Source organism: Sturnus vulgaris, chromosome 9 (assembly GCF_052056855.1).
Source record: "Sturnus vulgaris isolate bStuVul1 chromosome 9, bStuVul1.hap1, whole genome shotgun sequence".
NCBI lineage: Eukaryota > Metazoa > Chordata > Aves > Passeriformes > Sturnidae > Sturnus > Sturnus vulgaris.
In genome coordinates, this window is record NC_142251.1 from 5543095 (window position 1) to 5568049 (window position 24955).

The 24955-nt window shown below is 41.6% G+C and overlaps 1 protein-coding gene across 1 annotated transcript; it reads right to left on the minus strand.

Moving 5' to 3' along the window:
* Positions 1 to 1215: 1215 nt before the first annotated feature.
* PODN (podocan) lies at positions 1216 to 24806 on the minus strand. The gene is made up of 11 exons (XM_014870618.2): positions 23611 to 24806; positions 20989 to 21233; positions 19335 to 19428; positions 17703 to 17767; positions 13464 to 13573; positions 11024 to 11180; positions 9481 to 9596; positions 7064 to 7721; positions 4639 to 4787; positions 2895 to 3095; positions 1216 to 1892 (listed from the first exon to the last, which is right to left on the minus strand). Exons 1-10 carry the CDS (start codon positions 23693 to 23695, stop codon positions 2927 to 2929), a joined length of 1848 nt encoding a protein of 615 aa, XP_014726104.1. The 5' UTR covers positions 23696 to 24806; the 3' UTR covers positions 1216 to 1892; positions 2895 to 2926.
* Positions 24807 to 24955: the final 149 nt, after the last annotated feature.

Genomic DNA, 24955 nt, shown 5'->3' on the forward strand with positions numbered 1-24955 from the left:
TGTGGAACTACTTGAAACCAACTTGGATAAGTCTATATCATATGCACATTAAACTGTAGGTGGGTCTCTTTTGGCAAAGGCTGCTGCTTGCTCCAGAAGCTTAACAGTGCATGTATGGAGAACATCCTGACATTTGGGGCCTGATTCTACATGTGCTAAAAATGAACCTTAACCCCTGCACTCACTGCATCAGACTCTCAAGGGATTCAAAGTAGTCTGTGGCACCTGACTTTTCATAGAATTGTACTCCAGGGGACAGAAGTTTAAAGACAATAGAACAGTTCTCCATAAATCTGTACAAATCTGCAGATTCTCAGCTTGTTCAGGAGTTTAAAAAACTGGTCTTTTTCACAGAAGACTGGCAGAACTTCCACTGGTGTTTGCTAGAGATGGCTAATTGACTTGAGCTACATTCTGCAGACATTTTACATAGAAATCTATCCCAGCAGTCAGTTGGAAGGATATTTTATTGCTCAGCTGTATAGCTGATATTCAAAAATGTGTGGGTTTTGCAATTTCTAGGGCCAAGCTTTTACTTTTTCAGGAAGCAGTCTTTCCTTCTATGATTAATGATTGTGCTGAATTGTCTAAGGTAGGGAACAACAGCTTGAAATTACTGTCATGTTATGGGAAACCAAAGAGAGAGTGTGGAGCTAGATCTCCAGCAGGAAAACAGCTGGTAGAAAATTAAGCCAACTGTGTTTCCAAGTCAATCCTGGAATGCAGTATGCAAAACAACATGTGTTCAATCAGAAATCCTCAAAAGAAAAGACCATTTTGTCAATCAGATTAGCTGCCTCAGATGAAGGACATTATAACCAACTGAGAAACTTGTACCTCTGTAGGTCTTCTTTTCCTTGGTTTCTTTATTTTCTATGATTCCATAGGAGCTGAGAGCACTCAACATCATAAAATAGGGGAGGCTTTAAGGGAGTACAACAGCAGGCACTGTCTCCAGACTTGAACTAAACAGATTTTTTTTAACACTTAATGGTTTTCTCCTAAGAGAGCCCACACTCACTAATCTCTTCTACATCATCAGTCCCATTCCTGCCTCTCAGTGTGAATGAGATACACTGGAAAATTCTACCACATACATTAAACTTCATCCTGTCACTCCATTTTCTGATCACACTTTTGGAGACATTCACCCAACTGCCCCATGGGCAAACAACAGTGAGACAGAAACTTTACCAAAGCTCTGGAAGGCAGACATACAGATTTTATATATATATTTATATATATATATTCACAAGAGCAATTGCTTTATCTTAAAACTTTCTAAAACAGGATTATACTGCAGGTTTTGGCAGTAGAGATAAAATATTATGGGATCCAGCCTTATTTTGTTTTTCTCATCCAAATATACACATTGTTATAACAGAGAAATAATTGCATCCAGAATTATTACTGCTGCTTGATGACCAAAATGCCTCATACACTGCTCTGCACATGAAACTACTGCAAATAAACATCTACCCTGGCCAAAAACAGCTTCTTTTGGGTGGAGGAAAAGAAAAGAGGCATAAACATGGTTCACTTAAAATGCAGTGACAAAAATGGCATTTGAAGGCCTGTGTTCAAAACAGTCCCATATTGTTATTACAGATGGAAACAGTGAGGGAAGAGAAACGGAAGAAACAAAAGCCAGCTTTTGTGAGTTCCAGAGCAATCCCTTATGATCCTGGGTCTTGTATAAGATGATTTGGAAGCTTTGGAAAGGCATTCAGGGTCTCTCCCTGAATAAGGCACTGAAACACACTGTCTTCTGTGAGCCTGGCCCAGTGCCATGACAGTTTCTGCAGAATTCATTGCACGTTTTGCTAAATGTTCTCTGTATATCTATATAGATATATACACATAGACATATATGTATTTTTCCATATGTTTTCCTGCAAAACACAAAAATAAAATAAGTCACATAATGGAATACAGAATTCAGAATAAGACAAACATAGTACCTGTTGACATGTCACACGTGCCCCAAAACTAAATCAGAGATGCATTGATTTTGAATGTACTCTAGGTCTGTAGATATAAATTATTTCTTGCTTAACAAGGTTTTCATATAGCCCAGGCAGGAGGTCTAATGTTTGACTTCTCTATTACCTTCTGCCCTTTTCAAGCCCCATCATCTTTTAAGCTTATTAGCATTATTCCTAGCAATTCCTTGTGTCATTCTCAGGGACAAAATGTTGATTAGGGACAAAATAATTTTTCCCCCACACTTACGAGTTAGATCTCCAGAAGCAAAGAGCAGTCCTGGACCTCACCATCTCTGAACATAGGATGCTTAAGAGATGCAGTAAATAGATCACTATTCTTATGAAAAAAATGCATATTCTTCAAATATCATTGTCCCTGTATCTTTTTTTCTGCAGTTGAAAAGAGATTCAAGTAGAGGTGCTATTCTTTCCATAAGAAATACACTAGCATTATTTTTTCCCTCCAAGTGGTCAGTGGTTTAAATATTGCTTGAGACAGAGTTTGTAATCTAAAGACACATTTAACAGACACCAATGGATCTAATCTTACTTTAATTTGTCTAATTTTTTAATCTATTTTCACCTCACGTCTTCTGCATCCGCAAGCTTCACAGTTTGTTCTTTGAAGTAATTCCTTCTTCAAGTAATTCCTTTTGAAGTAATTGCTTAAAAGTATCATGAAATACTTGCATTCTTTGTTATCAGAATTAGTGAACAAAGACCTGCATCTCTAACTACTGTGTCTGCTGTGGCTATAAACAGAAGCTATTAAGAACAGTCCATTAAAAACTGATAAAATAGATATAGACTGTTTCATTTACAAATTACAAAATCATGTGTTTAAATTGGAATTATTTACACAAGAGTCTGAGAACTGGGGCCTTGATTTAACTCAACTACAGTTGTTACCTCCCACATGATGGGATGGTGTAGTTCACATTTTATCTCAGTTCTTCTTCCTCTTCCTCATCTTCCATTTCCTCTTCTGAGTCATCCTTATTCTTTGAACTGTTGCTGAATTCAAGGTTCCCTTCAATATCCAGTACCTGTAAGTGCTTCAGGTTTTGGAAGGTACTTTCTTTCAGTGCTCCAACTGCAATCTTATTAAACCTTAAGCAAACAAAAAGGCACCTCTGTTAAAATAAACCCATTTTTATATACAATACAGAAATAAGGAAACTAAGAGGAAACCAATCTGCAGCTACTCTACACTGACCCAAGTTACTCTAAGTTTACACTGACTCACAACACACTCTAGAAGTGCTGACTTCTCTGGATAGGGGAAAAAATCATAATATTGGAATTCCTCCCCCACAAATTCTTCTCTTGCAATTCTCCTTTCTCCTTCCCAGAGAGGAAAGGCATCTACTTCACAGCCCACGTTTCAGAGTATAACTGATTTTTCATAAAATTCTTGTCACTCCTTGACAGTTTAATTCTTCACCTACAAAACTCAAAACAAATAACCCTTTAAACACAAAGCAATAATTCTTTAGCTGTTATTTGCATTTCCAGGAATACAAATAAACTAATCTGCAGTTTAAGAACCTGTCACATATACTGGTTTCTTACTCTTGAACATGCTTAAAATTGTATTCTGTGTCATATTCCATATTTATATTATTGTTTCACAGCACTGCAGTGATTAATGGCCTCCCATTAAAAATACGACTGAGCTTGGGTGGAGTTGCCTCCTGAATATGTTAGTGAAACTGTTTTGCAAATTCCTTTTTTCTTTATACAGAAATATAGAATGTGGTATGTGGTTTCTGGTTCACATCCAAGCATTCACTAAAATCTCATAAATGTGAGCAGCTGAATAGACAGACTGCTCTAATTCACACCAGACTTTGTAATTTTATTTGCTTGGTATGGAATCATTCATCCATAAAGGTATGCTCCAGAACTATTCAGAAATACGGGGCAGTTTAGGTGCATATAGACAAAATAAGACCATATATAGTCTTGTGCAGCCTAGGCTTTTTGAACACATCCATTCGATCAGTTTAATCAAATATTCTGTAGGGGTTAATAAATTAGTTCTAATTAGTATTTTCAATAATATTTCACCAGACTAATGCTGAATATATTATGGGGACAGATTCACTTCTTGTGCTAAAATCAGTTGTTACTGTGAGTTTACATTACATGTAAAAAAATGTCAGTATCTGTCATCTATAAAAACAAAGTCCTCATCCAACTGAGGGAGTGGGAGCAAAGCCCCTAAACTGAGTTACGTAACTGTCACGGTTTAACTTGTCACTTGTTTGTGACAAAGCTATCAAGGGAATGCACACAGCTCCAAGATTAGTCACACACACCTCACTGGAGGGAGATTTTGTCAAAATCCAGGGCCAACAGACAGGCAAAGCTGCACTTCTACAAGGGGTCTGTAAACTTTTGGCTCACAGCTGAATATTGGACTATGACATCATGTTAATTGCCCAGGATTACTGGCATGCCCAATCCATTCTAAAAAGCATAGAAAAGACAAGCTCTCTATAAAGAGCTTTTTATGTGTACCCATGTCTTTAAAACAGAGATGCTTGTTTAGAAAGTAAGGATTTTAAATATTTTCTAAAAAGTAAGCAATTATAAAGTGGATGAAGAAGGAAAAAAAATCTTGTGTGTTGAAGTGGAAACTTGATCTTACCTGAGGTAAATCCCCTTTATTTTGGGTGTGGATTCAAAAGCATTCTCTGAAACTGTTGTGATCTTGTTGTTCTGGAGATACAGATACTCCAGAGATTCTGGCAGGCCTAATGGGATAGATGTCAGTTGGTTGCCAGCCATGTCTAGTGACTACAAGGAAGAGACAACAAGGTGTCAAATAACTGAGTTTAAATATTAGAAGCACTCCAGAAAGAGATTTACACTTGAAGTTATATTTATTATAGAATAAACTAATTTAATCTACCTCTAATTTGTATCAAGCTAAGTGTGGCCAAAACAATTCTACTCTCTTACACTCCTACTGAGCATCCTGATTTTCACATGATATGTCATGCTGGTTTGTTTCAGAGTTCCAACATTTCTTTATCTCTGTCCCTAGGCATTAGCCCATGTCTGCTTTAAGTAAATTAAAAACAGGCTGGGTTTCAGATACACAGGAGAATTCCTTGGCATCTGCTACTGCAAACACTTCACTGGCTAAGGATGGTGATAGGTACAGTTACACATAAAACCATCTGGAAATATTCTAACGTGGAGAATGTATGAAGACAGCAGGACTAAAGGTCATGGTCATTTCTCAGATTAATTTTATGCAAGAGAATGAATCAATAAAAATGTTTTGTTATCCTGTATTGTAGTATTTTCACAGCACCAACCTTACACTCACTATTTACCCACTACTCAAAGCCACACTTCTGCAAACAATTGTCCTCATTCCAGTGTTTTTATTCCTCACATAATGCCAGTCTGGAAAACAATTATCATAGAACCATTGAATTGTTTAGGTTGGAAAAAAGCTTTAAGATCATTGAATCCAACTGTTAACCCAGTACTGCCAAGTCCATTATGTAAATGTCTCACTTTGCAGTTGTAGTCTCCAGTAATTTCCATGGAAACAGTGGGGACTGAAGCACTTACTAAGTATATGCATGATCAAGATCTTTATGGATGGTTATTTGCCAAATTCACTCCAGTTCAACAACTCAGAAACCAACTGCACAGTTAAGCACTTAATGATAAAAAGGATTCAGCTGGAAACAACCAACAAGAAGTAACTATTCCAAAGAAAAGCAACAGCCATAAATGCCCCATCAGTCCAGCAGAATTTTAAGCCTATGCTGTTATCAGAACCCTGTTTAATGAGTGGGGTTTGCTGTGGGGACGGCCAATGGCTGAGTCAGCAACACCTCTGGCTTTACACTGACTGCAAGGGAGTGAGAGTAGAACAAAAGTTCCACATAATTGTGAATCAGGACCTTTGAGAAGGAAAGCTCATCATTTCAACCAGCAACTCCAGCTGCCCAACAGGGCTCATGACCCATTTTTGGTTGAGAATAAACCAACCTACATTTCATTAAGGTACTGCATAAAAACAATCCTAGCAGCCTGCAATTTTCAACATCTTCCTTCCAGACTGCCTTGCATGTTAAATGTATTTGCACACACACTCACACATGTATCAGTGAGGCACCAAACAAATGCAAAAGGTATTATTAAAGCCAGGGACCAAATCTGCAGCTGATGGAAACAGCTCTGCAGACACTTTTGCTGCATTGCTGATTGACATTAACTGAGAAACAAGCTATTGGTTATTCCCAGACACAACAGAAAGGGAAACGTTGGTATAGATTAACATCAGCATTGTCTGAAAACACACTGGGGGCCAGTGTGACATATGCTCCATGTCCTTATCCCTGCTCTGCTCTGAGATGTGCACACTTTGCCTGTGCAGTGACCTGACCCTCCATGGTTGCCATACAGCACAGGCAATACCTTTCACTGCAGGAAAGGAGCCGTTGCCTAAAAGGAAATGCAGACAAATCCTTCAGCCAGCATAACAATTCTGAAAGGTCATTTTGCTCAGCACAATGTGATTGTTTCTGCCTGCCTTATGGTTTGTGTTTAACTTTCTCCAACAATTAAGCAAATGAGAAGACTGCTGATTGAATCCAGACCTCCGAGCTGCTCCCCAGGTGCCTTAGCCAGCTGAGCTGCTAAATCCTACAGCTTGGCTTGTCTGACTATAAGCTGATGTGGAGGCTTTGAGAATTAAGAGTGTTTTTGTTTATGCATTCCTTCCTCCTGCTGTCTCTATTCAGAGCTGATTTTAAATCTTTTGGGAGACAAGCTATTTGAAAGGCCTAATTTCAGTTTTAATGACAACATCCACTGATGATTTTCTGAAAATATAGGACACTGTCAGGATTCAGAAACAAAGCAGGACTTCCAGCAGCTCTGGCAAAACAGCACAGCATTTCTACTCTAGAAACAAGAGTATCTAACACATTGCAACCTCAAAACACGAGGACCAAACACATTTAGTATTGGTGCTACATAATTTGATTTAGGCAGACAAACAAGGGCATCAGCATCACTAAAACAATTAGAGAAGGTGATGTTTCTACCTGAAGACTGCTGAGTTCTCTCCATGCTCTTGAATAAATTGAATTTACTTTCAGTTTATTGTTGCTCAAATACAGTTCCCTCAGTTTTGTCATCCCAGACAAAGTCCCTTTTGGGATGATGCTTATCTCATTCTCCTTCAGCTTCAGAACCTGCAAGTTCTTTGGAAAGCCAAAAGGCACCGTGTGGAGATTGTTTCCAGAAAGATCCAGGGACTTCAGTTGCCGCAGTTTACGGAAGGCCTCCCGATGGATCTGGGGACTTGTGAGCTTGTTGTAGCTCAGGTTCAGCTCTTCAAGGAAGTAAGTGGTAGCAAAGTCATTCCTGTTGATCTCTGAGATCTGGTTATGAAGGATCATAAGTGTCTTCACTCGCCGGGGCAGCCCACTGGGGATCCTTTCCAGCATGTTGTTGTACAGGTGGACAGTGTGCAGCTTCTTTAAGCCCTGGAAGGCTAAGGGGTGAATACCTCGGGCTTTTAATTTGTTATTGTGGAGCAGAAGGTACTCCAGGTTCTTAATTTGGGTCAAGACATCTCTGTCAATCACCTTAATTGCATTCTTCTCCAGGTGGAGGAGGACGATGTTTCGAGGTAAACCACTTGGGATTTGTGAGAGGTTATTGCTGGACAAATCCAGATATTCAAGACTAGACAATTTCCTTGGGAAATCAGGAAAGAAAATACTTTGATTCTGCAAGGTGAAACAATAACCAACTTCCTCAAATATTTTACAATCTTTGCTTTAGAGCCTTTTTACCCAGCACAGCTCCCAGGGATTAGGACTTGGCACTGCCACTGCTCCCCAGTCACACCAGCAGGAAAACATGCCAGAGTCCACAGACACCCAATCTGCCACTAAGCTGAGGCCTGAGATCAGTTTTGCAGTCCCAGATAGCAACATATGAGCAATTTCAGTGAACAAATACCACAAGGAAGATGCCATGGGAGCACCACCAGAACACAGTTTAGCCCTCAGTTTCACAGAAACAAAGCCTGAGCATGAGTAATTTCTGTCTCTCTGAAAGTATTTGCTGAAAGTGAAAGGCAGGTCTGTTTTCTAGATGATAAAATGTTACTTTTATGCAAAGCAGAAATGCTAACTTAGTGTCCTAGGCTAAGGTAGTGAACTTTTCCTGACCCTCCAGTATTATGGAAGTGAGTCAGGGCTAGAGCTGCTTTGTGTAAGCTACTGAATCTGGATTCCACAGTCTCAGTTGAAGCTAAATTAAATCCTCAGACCAGCCACTTATACCAACTGGATGTGGATCAATGGTATTATATGCCAGGACTGAGGAACTCTGTATTCCCTTGTATTTCAAGTCAGTTTCTCAGTTCAAATTAGAGTTTCAGTCTATTTGACACTACATAACCCACTGCAGATGACTAGAGAGTTTTCAGGAAACATGAGAAATAATGTGTTACAGACATTACTTACTAGTTACTACAGAGTGCTGTTCCAGCTATCCAAGCATGCTCTTAACAAACAAATATAATCTTTAGGTAAAACACTTCACTGCTGCCATTTGCAAGGTTTCCCCAGGATGGGAATATCTCAACAGAAATTGTATGTCCAATATGACCTGACAGATATAGTAAACTACTGAGGGAGGTTTCCAGGAATGGGAAATGAAAAAGGAAAGCACCGTTAGGTACATTTTTGTGTCTGGAGATCAGGAAGGTTTACAGAACTAAGTTATGGGCAGGACCAATTGTGTGGTCTGGACTTTCAGGTATAGAACAAGGGCAGCATTCAGAGCAAGCAGAGAAAAAAAAATGTTAAATTTTTGAAGTTCTAAGTCCCAGGCTAAATCTAGGACAGCCAAAGGCTATTTCTGTTGCACCAGTTGGTAGGAAAGCTTTTGCAGCCATCTGGCTCTTGAGCGGCACCATTGCATCCCTGCCTGTTCCAGCAACCACCTGCACTGGGGTACAGCTGGGCATGGGCAATTCATAGCTGTGTGTCTGTGGCTGCCTTCAAGCCACCTTCACAGAAACACACAAGTGGCTCCAGTGAAGATGAGGGTCTGCCTTTAACACCCAGTGAAGTGCCCAAGAAACTGGAAAGTCCCAGGTAACCTCACTTCTGACTCTATTGGAAAAGAGTAGCTTTCAGTGTTGTTCTAGGTGGTTTTTCCCAGAAGGGACTTAGCACCTGGTGTGACTGGGTCTGTGGCAGGCAGGGAGTGGTGCAGTCTGATATTCAGTGTTCTGTCTTTTGTATGAAACTATTCTGCAACCACTCACCCAGACCTTTGCTCTTGAATGGCAGCATCTGCATCTCAGACTTAGCAGTGAAATGCATAACATCACCCAGCTTTAATAACTTTAATTTTTACTGAGTCCTTTGTTCAGTAGATGCACGACTGTCCCAGAGGGGGCAGACAGACACAGAGGTACAAAGTGCACATTCAGTCTCACCAGAAAGTTTCGTTGTCCATTCCCTCATTAGACAAGTAGTTATTCTGCAAATACAGCTCCCGCAGACCAGCAAGTTCGCTGAAAGCTCCTTTGGGAATCTTCTCCAGCTTGTTGCTCTAGAAACACCAGAAGCACAAAGCACAGTATTTGGCATGAATCAACACATTTGGGTTCTTCAACTAACACGGGCAATTAAACTTCAGAAGGGCTAGACATAAAGTATTTAGGGGGCATTATAGTGTGATGGACAGACTGGACCAGATCCATTTGTCAACTAATACAAAGTAGAAACCAACACAGACAAATCTGGCTGTCTCAATTAATAATAAAAGAAAAAAATCACATCTAAAGTACACCTGTCAGATTTTTTTTGGTCCACTTCTGGCTGCCTCTCTTTTCTCATTGTTCTGGTTTTTCCCAGTCAAAATATCAAGGTAAATGTTTCTACTGACAGATGGTGCACTTGCAAATAAGACTTGCAAATATTTCTCTACTCATCTCCTCTGTCCTTAACACAGCTGGAGACAGCAGGGAAGGAGACAAGTTCAAAGTGTAATCCTCAAAGTGTGAGACCCCTTTGGGAGATAATGATTATCTGTAAGTGTCAAAAAATGCAGGGGACGAGTAAGTTCATAATTTGGAAAGAAATTCCAGCAATTTAAAGGACTGGACGTGTTGTGTTTACTTTTTTTCAAGCTGGAGAAGCCTGTTCTCTAGAAGACTTTAACAGGAATTCTGGTGAAACCTTCAAGGGAAAAGAGAGCTGGGAGGCAGCACAGAGCTGCCTCAGTCCAGGGCTGATAACAGACTCCAGTCTCTGCATGTCCAAGGAGCTGTCAACACTCAGAGCAAGCGGACCCAGGACTCCCCCACTGCTGTGGCTCTCCCATTGCTAAGGCTCAGATCTCCAGCTCAGACATGATGAAGCATTTTTATCAGAATCAGATGACATGGAATTAAAAATGCTGGAGAGTAGTTAACAGCACAACTCTGCTATTGTACTATTGCTGGAGGAGTTGTAGCAGTAGAGAATGCCTGATCCAGACTGAATTGCCAGTTCAGTAGCAAGCAGCAGCCACTGATGCTGGGAAGCAGTGGTCTGTGTGAAATGAGTCAGTGAGCAAAACCAGTACAGAGTGGGTAAGCAGCTGTCAGGACAAGTGGCATCAGAGGCAAAGCTAACTGGGAGGTCATGGAGACATGGCCATGGAATGATGCAATTCCTGTTCTAATATGTATTAATATTGTTTTATGCAAGGAAGAGACCAATAATGCAACCACACAAGGATTTGCAACACATCCCAAACACATCTGCAAACACAGAAAGGCATTTCTGCCCCCTGTGAGCATTCTGGGGATTTGCAAAAACACACTATTGCTTATGGACAAAAAAGGAAGGAGATGGGGACAGCTACTGTTGAGAATACAGCAGGCAAGTTTTAAAGTGGCCCTGGGGATGTTTCCAGGTGCACTGGGATGTCTTGGCTGTGTGATGTGAAACACAAACACATCCTAAAGGATTACAAATCTTTGTTGTCCTTACCTGTAAGTGTAATTTATATAGTGCTGGAGGGAGATTCTTTGGAACATACTTCAAGAAATTGCTGGACATGATAAGTATCTCCACATTATTAGAGCCATTGAACATATTATCAGGCAACCCAGCATCTGAAAGTTTGTTGTTATGAAGATACACAGATCTGTTGGAAGGAAGTAAAAGATGAAGTTCAACAGATGGGGAGATCTGGAATTTTTGTTTACTGAAGGAAAGCTTAATTTAAAACCTAATTTCAATCTTTTCTTCTTTCCTTGAGATAATTAGATTTGTTTTTAAAATGTGCCCTTTAATTTAACAAGAGATACAGATGCAAAACCAAATGGTAGGCCCCATACTCTGTGAAAGTCAGGTCTATTCAAAATCCAAACCTCCACATGAATACAAATTTCACAAGTGGCCTTAACTTCTTTACAATAAACTGAGTGCAAGCCTGGGACTGTGCAGTACTTAGAAACACAGAATGTCAGTGTGGGGGCTTCACTCAGAGGGTTAGAATTCATCTCTATTTAATAGATATGACCCCAGTTTTAACTTCTATTTGGAATTGAGTCTGGGTTGCTTGGGCTTACAACATCAGCCTGGAGATCTCATAAGAAAGGTTTATCTCTTAACCCTCCATTCTTTCTGCTCCCATGAAGGCTGAAAATACCCCAGGAAAATGTTTCTGTCCAACTCCTAGAGCTCAGAATAGGGTACTGACAGAAAAACAACAGATTTACTCAGTCTGGCAGACTTCTCTCTTTTCTATGCTTTGGTTTTTAATGAGCCATTGGGATTGAGAGACAGAGTTTCTTACTTTTCCTTTGCCCTTCTTACTTTCAACCTTTCAATTTTTAATACTTTCAGCCTTTCAACTCAATAGTTTATCCAAACAGATTTTCAGAAACTGATTCATCCTTGCACAGGTTTCAATTCTGTAAAAAGCAATGTAGTAAAAATGTAAAAATGTCTAAATGTGTAAATGTAAAAATCTATGAAGTTATTCCTCCTTTTCACGGCTTAACTGCTAAATTAATTCATTTTACTTCTTTTTAACAAAATTAATTATAGGCTTTTAGTGACTTTGATTACCTCGTCCTTTCCTGTGTTTACCCCCAGATGCAGCAGGTAGCTAAATTTGTAGAGAGAGGTTAAAATTGCAAAAGTGTCAAAGTGAGCCTTTTTAACTTGTTCTTGGATTCTCTACCAGTTGCAGAAAACTTGGCAACATCCTTCTGGAAGGAAGGAAAGGCTCAGTATGGAAATACAATTGTGTGATCACACTCTCCAGGGAGTTCAGAGCTACACTGGAAGTATTGTTTACCCTGCATGGTCAGCTGTACTTTTAACTTACAAATATTTGCCTTTCTGAAAAACTCTCCAAATAATCAGTCTGAGATCATGAACTCTGCTGGGGGCAAAAAAAAAAAAAAAAAGAAACCTGAAACAACTGTGTTTTATATGAGTAACCTTGGAAATCATATTCTGATTAAAGTTCGTGTTAGTATAGAAGAGTGTGAAAATCATTTCAGAAGAGTCAATGATTTGAGTCAATAATCAAAACACAGCACCATCTCCACCTCAGATCAAAGAAGAAAACATGTAGAAATCTAGCTTCTTTCACCATGAGATATTGCCAGAAGTCTGTGAGTGACTCAGCCCTTTCAGCTTCCAAGAGCCTAAGAGACTAAAGGCCCAGGAAGTGCAGAGCAGCTCCAGCTCTCAATGAATTCAGTGGAATGGAGAGTTCTTCAGTTCTTCACAAGACAGGGCTGTAGGGGCTCAGCTGGGTGAGCTGTAATTAACTGTTTCCAAACCTGGCTACATCAATTGTTCCCAACAGTTCGGGATGTCTTTGCAGGATCTGGATGGTGCAGTGTGTGGATGCTGCAGATTACTCAAAACCCCTTTAGGAAAGCCCACACCTCACAGGAGGTGGTCTGTGTGCCTCTGAGTTTGACATGGATGTGCTGCTGTCAGTCCAGATGAGAAAATCACAGCCTGAACCTAGCAGAGACCTATGGCAGATCTGGAGCATGAACCCCTTTGGAAGGTGCTGAAGTGGTTGCCTTGAAAGAACTGAGTTATACTGCACTGAGTCCTGTACTGTCCACCTGATTTTACTTCTTAAAATGAACAGAATATAATAAAACTAGAGATTTCTAAACAGCTAATCTCCATTTTGAGAGACTAAATTGTCCTTTTCAACTCAAATACACAAATAAAATGGGGACAACTTCATTTTATATTTGCAGAAGTGTCTGTCAGCTAGCAAAAGCTCTTGGAATGTGTTTGTTTGATTTTTCATGCTGAGAATAACAAACAGCTTCTTTCCAAAAACACAAGTAGGCAATAATATAGTTTAGCCAGATAGTTTCTTATCACCCACCAACTGCATCCAAGCAGTGGCAGAACACCAGTATTGTTTTACTTCCCAGTCCCTTACCTCAAGTTTGGTTTCTGTCCAAATGTGAGCCCATATATCTTAGTGAGATAATTGGCTGCAAAATCTGCACTGATCAAGGTATTTGGTAGGAATTTCGGAGCCACTGTTAGCTGTAAAAGAAATATACAGGGGAGTTCCAGTGAAATGCAGCAAATGTTTTAACCAAGTATTAGAGCAGCAGCAAAACACTTGCAAATTTATCTTCCCTAAACAGGCAAAGATAAATTAAACTGAATGTAGATTGCATGAACAAAAACAAATTGTCCTTACTCTCTAATCTCTCCAGGAAGGAGACAGACTTTTGCTCTAAGATATGAAAATGTTTGTTTTGGTTGGAAGGGTCCTGTCTCTTTTTGGTGGAAGAAATCAAGAAATTGTTATTCAGAGAGCAAACATTTTGCTTATTATTGTTCCTAATTCCTCAGTCTGCTGTGCCAAAAAACACTAACCCCCCTCACAGTGACCTACTGCTTATTCTCTTACAGAAGTGTATTGTGGAGGGGAGGTGTCACTTCACACGTCTGCTCCACTGCATCCATTTATGATGATCTCTGCAAGGGGGATTCAGACCCCCAAAGAACAAGGATACTTCTGAGCCAAATGACAGAATATGGAATGGCACTTCAAAGCAAAGTGTACAGTGATACTTTGCTAAAAAAACAAGTGATGCATCAGGAAGTACAGAAAGGCCCTGTCCTCAAAACCTTTTAGCTGACAACAGGTACAGGATTGAGTGTGTTGCTCTTGTTGCTTTTTTTATCAGTGATTTCAAAAGCTAACCCTAGAAACACCTGCATCTAAACAAACTGGTGGAGTGGAAAACAATGATCAAAAAAAGCTCAATTTTAGAGAGCTTCCAGGTAATACAATAGCCAGGTTCACTGAGTGGCTGTAATAACAAAGTCCTTCATCTACAAACCAAGAATACAGGTTACAATCCAGGCTGGAGAGAGGACAGTTTTCTGGGAAGCATAAACCCAGAAGCTTTATGCATCAAGATAAAGCCCTTGGGAAAGAAATTTTTAACACAGTGCTGTAACAGATGATCCTTAAGTAGGGAAGACACTGAATTGCAGTTGGCAGGTGCAGCCACCTTGGTTACAGGTGTTCACTGCAGTACTAGTGAGACCACTCAGGGTTTTATGTGCACTCCAAAGGGCTTTTTCCTAGGGAGATACTGACTTTGAGATCAGGATGGGAAACTGGAACAATGGAAGAGATCTGCCTTCTAGCCTGAAGTTCATGGAATCTGTAATCTTCATCACAGCTCTGTTTTGAAACAGAACCTGGTTCTTTCAGCCTATAAAGTACAGCAAGACTCACATAATGAGAAACCATATTTTTCAAACTTTTATTACCAAAAAACTGCAGTGGGCTATGAATAATAGTGTCAAACCAAAAATATTTAAAATATGAAAACTGTGTGAAAGAAGAGACACTTTACTGGAGAACTGCCTAACCCAAGCCTTAAACTATGTATTTATCTAAAGGAAGCCTACACCCCTCTCTACTGATATATCAAAGAGTGCATTGATGAACTCCATCCTTGAGCTTCCAATTTACTGCACTTATAAAAGAGTTGTTTTGGTGTTTTTTTAATTGAATAAATTATTTACTGTCTTTCATTTTCAGCTGTCCCAAAACCTCCATCCTTAGCCTGTCTTAAACATTAAATGGTCACAAACACAAAGAAGATCTTTCCCACAAATCACACTCTTATCAGCATTTCCAGATGGTTTGTGGGCACTGGAATGAGCCATTCTGCATATTCCTGCAGTTGCTCTTGGCTTTGGTGGTAATCTCTCACCTCCTGATCTGGAAGATACGATTTCAGAGAGCTGGATAAAAGCACTCATCTCTGACTAAGAAGGTCTGAAAGTGCCTCAAAAAGAAATAAGTCTCTGCCATGATGTAATACTGACAATTCAGACACAGGAAACAAGACTTAATCATTTTCATACACAGTGGTACATTAAAGCTTTTCTCCAGTCAATTAGGTCATAACTTTTGTACAAAGCAAAGGGCATGGCTCAGACATGTGAAATGAGAAACATCAGAACCACAAGAAAGAGGAAAGAGAAAGAGAAGTTTAATCCAAAAAGCTTTCACTTGCTCAGGAATTCGCTTTGGCATTTCAGCACTTGGTCATGAGACTGACTTTCACTGATTACCTGCTTGAAGGATTCATGCTGGATTGTTTTAAGTGTTAGTAAAAATCAAGTTGACTTGAATAGCTTTGTCTAATTTATTGCCTAACAAGAAGCAATTTGCCATTTCTCCTGCTGCAATTTTCTTTCTACTTTCTTGCTGGATCTTCCTTTCCATGTGGCACAGTGTTTCTCCACTGTTAACTAATGAATTCAGAAGGTTAATACAAAAGTCATTACCAGTTTTGACTTGCTTGGATTTTTCTTGCTTTGATGAAGGTTCGATAAGAACAGAAGTGCTGGACTGGAGTGAATCCCATATCACTTTGAGGACATGGGGAAATGTAAACCTTCTGTCACCAAAATCATGTGCTTATAGTCAATAATGACAGCTCAGGATCTGGTCTATCATTTGGTGGAATAATTTATCTCATTAACAAGGGTTTACTGTGCACTCTTTATGAGAGATACAAACACGAGAGTGAGTGAAAAATTAAAAAGGAAACTACAGCATCCACTCTACTTGAAGTATTTGTTACTCACAGGTCACAGAAGGCTTTTAGTCTCTTACATTTCTTTTCTCTGACCAACTATGCCAGTTTAATGAAAGATGATTTAGCTACATCTGATGGGATCACAGTGGAAGATAAAGAAGCATTAAGATAATCCATAAAACAAGGAGCAAACTACCAGCAAATCCCTGCCCTCCTCCAGACACCACAGTAACTTGATCCACAGTGTTTCCTGCTGCAGAGGAGATGCAGTTTGAAGCCAATCTGGTTTGTCCTGGCTTGTGATTTATAAAGAAATGTGTTATTTTTGTGGGTCCACAACTTCTCACTATAACTACTTGTGACATTCGCTGATGTTTGCAATTTCTTTTGGGATTCTTTTCTCTCTGCAGCAAAGCCAGAAAAACCAAACACTTTGTTTTGTTACACAGGGAAAATCAGAGTGCAAGGTTCTGGAATATTAGTCACAGTCTGGCTTGTTCCTTTTATGGAGTTATTAACTGCCAAGATTGTTACATGGAAATGGTGCTTGAAAGAGAGAAAAGAACACAATGTTACTGTACTAAGGAATGGGTTCTATTCTCAATCACTCCATACAGAAATGTATGGAGTGAATCTGGATGTGTCTTGGCCTGACTGAAACCTGAATGTGGCCACATGTATTTAATTAGAACATCAAATGGTCCCAGATTTTAAGAGGATAATAAAATATATATACAGACATACAGAGAGGAGAGAGGGTAGGATGGAAGGGCAGGATTTTTGTAGACAAAGAAGCTCTGCCTGATGTTTTAACTTATATTTTTCTGTGGATCCCAATTTCTTCCGTAGCAAATATTTGTGGACAATCACTGGGGATAAAGGAAACCATAAAAGGAACCACCCAGATGCAAGGGTATATGAGAAGCTATTTCATTTCCTAGCCTTGGCAGGAAAGTTGTGCTTCTGTCAATGCCTCCAACTTGGGTCATAAAGGGAAAGCACCTGGGATCTTCTCCATCAAAAGAAGAAATTCAGCTCCTACCACTGCAGCTAAAAGAATAAATTGATGACTGGCAAAGTTCCAATGTGTGGGGGTATCCTCCCTATATCCAACCTAATAAGAATGGGAGTCAGGGAAAACTGGATAGCTTTTTACTCATCTTGATGGTTCAAACACAGGCACTAGGATGTATTTGTTCACAAAATTTTCAACCAGCCTCCTCTGATAAGGCAGCATTTCACATAATTACCTCACATACAGGCAGGAACCAAATCTGCATGCAGCTGATCCAAAGCCCACTGAAGACAGTGGTAATTTATACATGCAGGGGCTTTCTGTACCTTCCTACACAAGTGAAACTTTTCACCAGGCGCACAAATAAACAAGTGCTCAAAATATACCTGCATGTGTAGCCTCTAAATTTTCACATACTGTTTTGACCTCAGATGAACCTGCATTAGAATATCACTTTAGCACAGTTTTACTTATGTAGTACATTTTAGGTACTTTATGTAGTACATTTTAAAAGAATTGGCAACTTGGTCATTTAATTTTCAGAACTCAGAAAAGAGCTCTGAAAGGCCTCAGAGCCTCTTACCTTGTTGTTTGCCAGGTACAGGTAATTCAGGTTCTCCAGATGCTCAAATGCTTCCTCTGGCAACCCTTAAAAGCATGAATAACTGATCAGTGACATCAGCACCTTACTGCCTTTCTGAGTGAAAATACTGGAGGGCAGCTTTCCCTCTCAGTACCTTCCATGTGAGATTGAAATACTTTTTATAGCCACTGAAACAATCTGATTCAGACCTATTGATGGCTCTATTTTTTTAAATTGGAAAAAAACCCCAAACCCACAAACCAAATCAAACAGTACACACTTTTTAGGATCAATGGAGGACTATTTAAAATCCTGATCACACAAGGCTTGTGGCCAAGCCCACTGGCAGGTGTCAGGTACAGAGCTGTGTGGATCTGTTCTATGGCTCATTATCAGTGCTTGCAGCAACCACACTATCTGAGAACTTTCTCCTGTAATTTGTATAAGATTCTGCCAGTCTTTTTTCTTGCAAGGATATAATATAATGATCAGATCAACCTGATGTGTGACTATATTGGCAAAATAACCCTGGTACCTGCATGTCACAACACTTCTCTTGCTCTGCTTCACCACAATAAAGATACTCAAACAGCAACCAGCTCAGAGAGCTGATCCAACTCAGGGCTTATCCTCCCCCAATAATTACGAATTTTCAGCTGAGTCATTCCACATCCATCGATCACACAAGGACATTGCTGTCACAGTGGAAACCCTGCCAGTAACACTTTCCCCTGGCACTTAGATAACTATGTGTCAAAGGTGAAGCTATTTCCTATGTCAAAACACTGCAAACTCAGAGCTGCACTAAAGTTGGTGAAAGAGAACACAAAGGCCCAAAGGTAATAATGTCAAAGGCTGGGTATATTAAGGACAGCTTTCCCTGTGCTATGTAAGATTGCTGTGCCTTGGGGCCCATGTATAATATGCCCACATTTTCAATAAATTTTGTTCTCTATCATGTCAATAAAGATAAAAAGAGCATTCATATCAATTGGATGACACAAATTAATAATAATTACAGCTTTTGTATCCCATATTCTCCTCTCTTACTGTTTACTCTAATTCCTCTGTTTCTTTTGCTTTTCTCACTAACCCCTTATTAAGTTTCTCTAATAAGCATAAGACTGAGCAAACAAAACCTGCCTACAAAAATCAAAATGGTTTGAGAAGGGCAGAAATCTCCTTATTTGCAATATATATATAAATTCATACCAAATTTGACAAGGATAAAACTGGACCAAACTGCCCTGACTGACTAGACTGAACTAAACAAGGTCATTCAGGAGGAAATCATTCAGCATGTGGACGTTTCTGGTTCTCAAGTGCATTGCATGGAAGTGCCTGTGGGACCAGAGGGAGTTTCCTGGATGAGGAGATCTCACGCCACAGTACACGAGCTGCTGCCAGGTCTCCTCCACTGGTTCAGCAGGGCTGCATTCTTCCACACTGAGTATTGTGTTTCAGATGATAAAGTGTCTCCATGCTCTGTGTGATGGCCAGAGTTGTGAGGCTCACAGCAAACCACTCTAACCAAGGCAATCCATCACCCTGGCTTTCCTTATCAGCAGCCACTGGCCTCATTGCATAAACTGATGTTCTGGAGGCTCAGGCTTTGTCCACCCCATGGCTCACCTTTTGAAGTCAGCCTGTTGTTTTGCAAATTGAGAGTTTCCAGTCTATAAAGGCGAGCAAGCTCTTCTGGAAAGATTTCTTCTATTTGGTTATTCTAAGAAAATGGAGAGTGTTAATCATCAATAAAGTCATCCAAGAAGGATCCCAGTAAACTCAGACTGTGAACTTCAATAAAATCTGGAAGTGAACCCACCGTGTCAAATCCCTGTCAAGACTTCTCTCACAATGAGCCAAACTCAGATCTCAAACCCAAAACATCCAAACCCAGGAGCTTCTGAAAGCCTGACTTCTGCTCATCTCCAGGAATATCCAGCTTATGCACCAGTTGCACACAAAGTGTGTGATTATGCCTCACAAGGCCTACAGTCCATCTGCCACAGCTAAACAAGCATTTGCTACAAGGTTGGCATGGTGGATTTCTAAGCTTATGGCTTCAGTTATTCATGGGTTGTTTTAAAAGCCACTGGTCATGGGCAGGGAGCATCAAACCAGGCTCACTTGCACTGGTTGTGCTGTCAGGGGTGACTGCCATCAGATTTTCATTAATGTGTTGACTAACATTCTGACCATTAATGAGTGTTCTAGTTGAGCACCCAGGGGACCAGTCAAGCATCCACTGTGCTGGAAGCCAGGCCAGTGCACAGAAAGTGACAGCTGCAGCTTCAAAAAGCTTCTTTTCTTTTGGTAGCAGAGGCAGGAGCCATAGCTAGCACATGGCTAGGACAGATGTGCTGAGGAACCTGCCAGCTTCCATTACAGTTTTTCTAACTGAAAAGTTCTAAACAAAATCTGCATTTCATCCATTGTTCATCCATTCTACAGAATGGACAGAAGGGTGCAATAAAACCAAAAGAAGTTGGTGAAGGGCCAAGCATTGAAAACCTGAGCTACTGCCATCGCTCTGAGGAAGCACGGCCACAGGGCTGCCATGCTCTGGCCCTTCAGGTGTCAGAGCACTGGTAGGGAAAGGACACCTGCCCAAATGCTGGTCAAGGGATCAATGAACTAAGAGCAGAGCATAGAAACCTGCTCATAGTCTAGGACATCCCAATTCTTCTTCCTGAAGCTGGAATCTCATATCTTATGTGTCCTTTTCGTGACAAGACACGAGGTGTCTGGAGCAGGACCATTTGCTATAGGCATGACATCGGTGTCCTGGCCACAGGCAGCCCAGCACCAGGCAGTGCCACTCGGGCTGATAGGTGGCACTGGCCATGTCACACCTGCTCCCTGCTGAGTCCATGTGCTGCAGGGAGAGGTGGGACAGTGGGGGACACGGGCTGGCCCTGCCTCTGGACTGTCTGAACTAACACACCGTGCTGCCCAAAGAACTCTCTGTCACTGAGCCCATCTTCTTCAAAGACACCTCAAAATGGAAGGGCTTCACCAGAAATTTGGGTTGGCCAAAGGAGAAACAAGAAATTGTTGGTTTGGACAAAAATTCTTCTCATGGAGATGTGAGAGAATGTGGAACCCTTTTTCCCCTCCCTGGACGTGAGGGCAGAGGATGCCGATAACGTGGTGCATTCGTCGAGCTCAAGAGCCGGGCCTGCTGCACCTGCTGCTCCCTGGGAACAGAGGAGGGGCTGAGGGAAGGCGCCGGGGCTCAGGGGCGGAATGAGGGCACGGGGGGAACGATGGATCGCGCCCTTACCTGCAGGGAGAGGTGGTTGGTCAGCTCGGGCAGCAGCAGCGGGAACTCCTTGAGGTCGATGCCGCCGCAGTCCACGACGCCCTCCTGGGTGCAGCCGCAGTCGCGGGGGCAGGCGGGGCCGGGCCCGGGCCGCCGCCGCTCCGGGCCAGCCTCGGAGAAGTCGCTGTCGGCGGCGCAGCCCAGGGCCAGCAGCGCCGGGAGCCCCAGCAGCGCCAGCAGCGCCCGGCCGCCGGCGGGCATCGCCCCTGCGGGCCGGACAGCGGATCAGCACCGCCGGACAGCCCCGAAACCCCGGCCCGGCCGGGACAGCCCCACGGGACAGCCCCACCGCCGCCTTCCCTCTCTCCCGGGGCGCTTTCGCGTCCCCTCAAGGCGCTCTGGGGACTGCGCTGCCCAACCAGTGGGTCCCGGGTACAGCCGGCGGCCCGGCAGCATCCCCCGCACCAGCCCCGACTCCCCGAGTTATTTACTGCTTTTTTTTTTTTTTTTTCATACTGAGAAACGCCAGATGATCCCGCAGATGTAGGGAAGAGGTTATGCAATGCTAGTTCAGTGTGGTTGTCTGTCGTACCGTTCCTCAGTTTTGCATAGGACGAAACTTCTCGTTATTTAAACACAGAGGCTGGTCAAGAGTGACTCTCAGAGGGGCTGCTACGCGTGCATCGAACAATAACAAAACCTCGCAGCTACTGAAAACAGAACGGGCCTCCTATGGATTTTGGACAGTGCTGATCTCAACCTAAAACACTTGGCTAATGTTCTGCTTTTATCTTTCTGGCAGCAGGTTAAAATAGTCCAAACAGAAGTTGAGTATGTACTGAAGCAGCCAGCTGGCCCTAACCCAGCCCCTTCGGTCTCACTTGCTGCCCTTCTCAGATTTCATACATAAAGGTTTGCAGTCAGGGCTGGTTATGGCTTGCCATTTTCCTCTCAGCTATTCTTCACAGGATTTGACAGCGATGAGAAAGACTTAGGCGGATCTTTTAAGGTGAAATGGCACAATGGATTCATGACCTTATGAAATAAATACTCTCTTTAACTCTGCTAGCCCAGATTCCTTCTTTCCATCAGAAACAAGAACCCCATAGAACCAGAATGGCAGCTGTCAGAACTGCATGTCTCCATTTGCATCCATTCACAAGTCTGCAGCTTTGCACCAGGAGCTCTCACAGAGAGCCTGGGTGCTTGGGAAGCATTGGAGACATCCTGCTCCCAGTCACAGTAATGAAAGTCTTGAGTAATTTTTTTGAACACTGACTTGTACTTGAAGAAACAGGAGCAAGTGAGACTACAGGGCAGAGCATCCCAAAACATGGATGCTGGTTATGCTTTAGTCCTGTCTTTGCTACAAACATGCTGGGTGGATGATTTTAAGCATTTATCATGTGCCTGATCCCTCTTTTCCCTGTTCCACTATTTTACAGCTTCCATATCTGTAGCAGCTGAATATAATGAAATTCATCTATTTTATAGAACCTTCCTTTTTGGCAGATATTAACACTGAGACCAAAACTGGCCATATGAGTATGCCAGCAGTGGATTAGTAAAATCCTTAGTATTTGGTGACCTAATCTTAGAAAATATTTCCGAGAAAATAATCTCTTATAGAAAATAATCTCAGAAAGTATTTCAGATCTCTAAGGAAGTATTTTTCCTATATAACAGCTCACCCTTGCCGAAGAAAACAGACAGACAGAAAACCTTGCATATACAGGTCTCAATCAGCTCTGCTGTAACAGTATCAACATTGTTCTCATAGCACAGTTACATCCTGGTTGGTCTTGGGCTCTCTAGATTTGCAACATGCTGGCTTTTCCATATCTGCTGCTGAAAATATGTTAGAAAATTAACATGAAATATTCTATCTACTGCATACTAAGATTTTGAGGCAGTCTCACCCACTTATCGATATGCAAGTGTCTGCTACAATGCCTTTGGAGGGAATGCTGCTCTAGCACAGTGAGACACTTTGGATAGAGGAACATCTGTGTGCATGTGGAGTGCAGGCAGTAAAACCAGGCATGATGGTGATTTTCTTTCACTACAAAGAAAGGCTGAACTAACTCACTCCACTCCAACTCATTCCCATGGGCCTGATTCAAAGCCTTGTTAAGAAAGCCTCTAAAGGAGTAGCTCAAAATCCACTAGAAAGAGTCAGTCCTCTTCTCTTGCTGTAGGTGAGCTTTGGAGCAGCTCCTGCCACCCAAAGAGTGAAGTGACACTGAAACCAGCTCAGGAGTTTCTGTGGCTGCATCTTTCTGAGTCCAGACACAACTGATACCTGCACTTTGGTGCCTCACAGCACAAGAGTGCTACAAAAGGCAAAGTCTCAAGAGGTAAACTGAAGTTTCAGGAGTTACTGAATGCTTCTCAGTGATTACAGTGCCCCAAATAAACAACAGGATCACTTATTTCATCTCTGTTATCTATTATTCCTCATACACATTCACACAGGACACACACACAGAAACACATCCACTGAAGGAGAGGATTCTCCTTCAAAATCAACAGGTTAACTGAATTTGTTATTCTAAGTATCCTTGCTAAAAGCTACAGCTGAAAGGCAGGCTGCTGCTGCAGGTTGTCTGACAAACCAGCTTTAAAAAAAATAGAAAAACTCACCTTTGCTGTCAGAAATCAGATGAATGGAGAAGAACATTTCTCTTGCCCCCACAGGCTCTCTCAGCTCATGCCATGTCAGTAACATGCACTGAGCTCAGAGCGAGTTCCCCTTTCCAAGCCAGATCCTTTCCAGATGTGAGCAGTAGAATTGGAGAGAGTAACAGGCAACCCTCTACCAGTGAGAGCTTCCTGCACTTCCCAACGAAATCGGAGAGGAATTTTCCAAAGTCACCATATGGGAAAATGTGAGTAGGAAAGAGGAAGCAGCTATAGTCTGAATATAAAGACTTGGGAAGTAAACAATCTCCCATTACTTTTGTCAAGATCTGTGAGCCAAGCCAAAAGCCAGCATGCAGGAATTGGCAGAAGAGAAGCAGAGACAGTGTGTGTGCTTCTGTATTTCACTGCAGGACACTGGAACTGCACCGTTACTGCATCTTTGAGTTTAGCTGCACTCAACCCAAATCTGAATTCTATGTGGGAATGTCCTCCCATTCTCTGGAGGTCTGGTTCAAACTAGCTAAGAACAAATAGATCAGCAGTTTTTCCTGCATTTTATCTCCTTCCCCTTTAACTCCCCCTCCTTTTCAACACATCAACTGATCTCCAGGGATCACAGATCAATATGCTGAAACTACTAATGTCTTACAGCTAAAGTCCCCAAATTTGCTGTGACACCCCATTCACTCAATCTCTTCTTTATCTTCTATGCCCTTTATGGCACTTCTAGTGCCATTACAGCACTAACATCAGAACTTTCCACCACACACACACACACACACAGACACACATACACACAGACACACACACACCAGACATTCAGCCCAGAAGTCTCCCATTTCTTATTTCCCCATTCTTGGTGAAAGAACAGGAACATACAGTTGATAACAGTATACTCCAAGTGCAGCAATACTCCCAAGAAAGCAACACAGCTTTTTGTCCCTGACAGCAATTACTGTATTAAATATAAAGCCACCTGTTTTGTGAGTGCCCCACAGTGCTCCATATAGTACCTTCACAAAACCTGCAGAAGATCTGTCCTCACCAACAACTCGACCTTCTTGCTGAATTCCAAAGGAGGGACACTGATTCTTTCGTCTCCACTCCAGCTGAACTAAAGTCTAAAGCAATTAAGTTATTTCCTCCCTCTCTTCATCCAGGCTTATATCAACTGGAACTGATCCCCCTGTGTGCCACGTGGAAGTTTCAAAAGTTAGAGTGGGAAGTCTGTTTTTACTGAAACCAAAATATAAACAAAACAAAGCCGGCTGCTTTTTCCTGGTGACTCAGAGATCCAGGACACATTTGCCTGCTACCCATTCTGCATTACAGTACCCTGAGTCCA

Coding starts and splice junctions, on each gene's coding strand:
- PODN (XM_014870618.2), bottom strand. CDS start 23,695: ATGTTACTGACATGGCATGAGCTGAGAGAGCCTGTGGGGGCAAGAGAA. Junction 17,768..19,334: donor CAACAGGCTGACTTCAAAAG/GTGAGCCATGGG, acceptor CATGCTTTTAAG/GGTTGCCAGAGGAAGCATTT. Junction 7,722..9,480: donor ATGGACAACGAAACTTTCTG/GTGAGACTGAAT, acceptor TGATTTCCCAAG/GAAATTGTCTAGTCTTGAAT.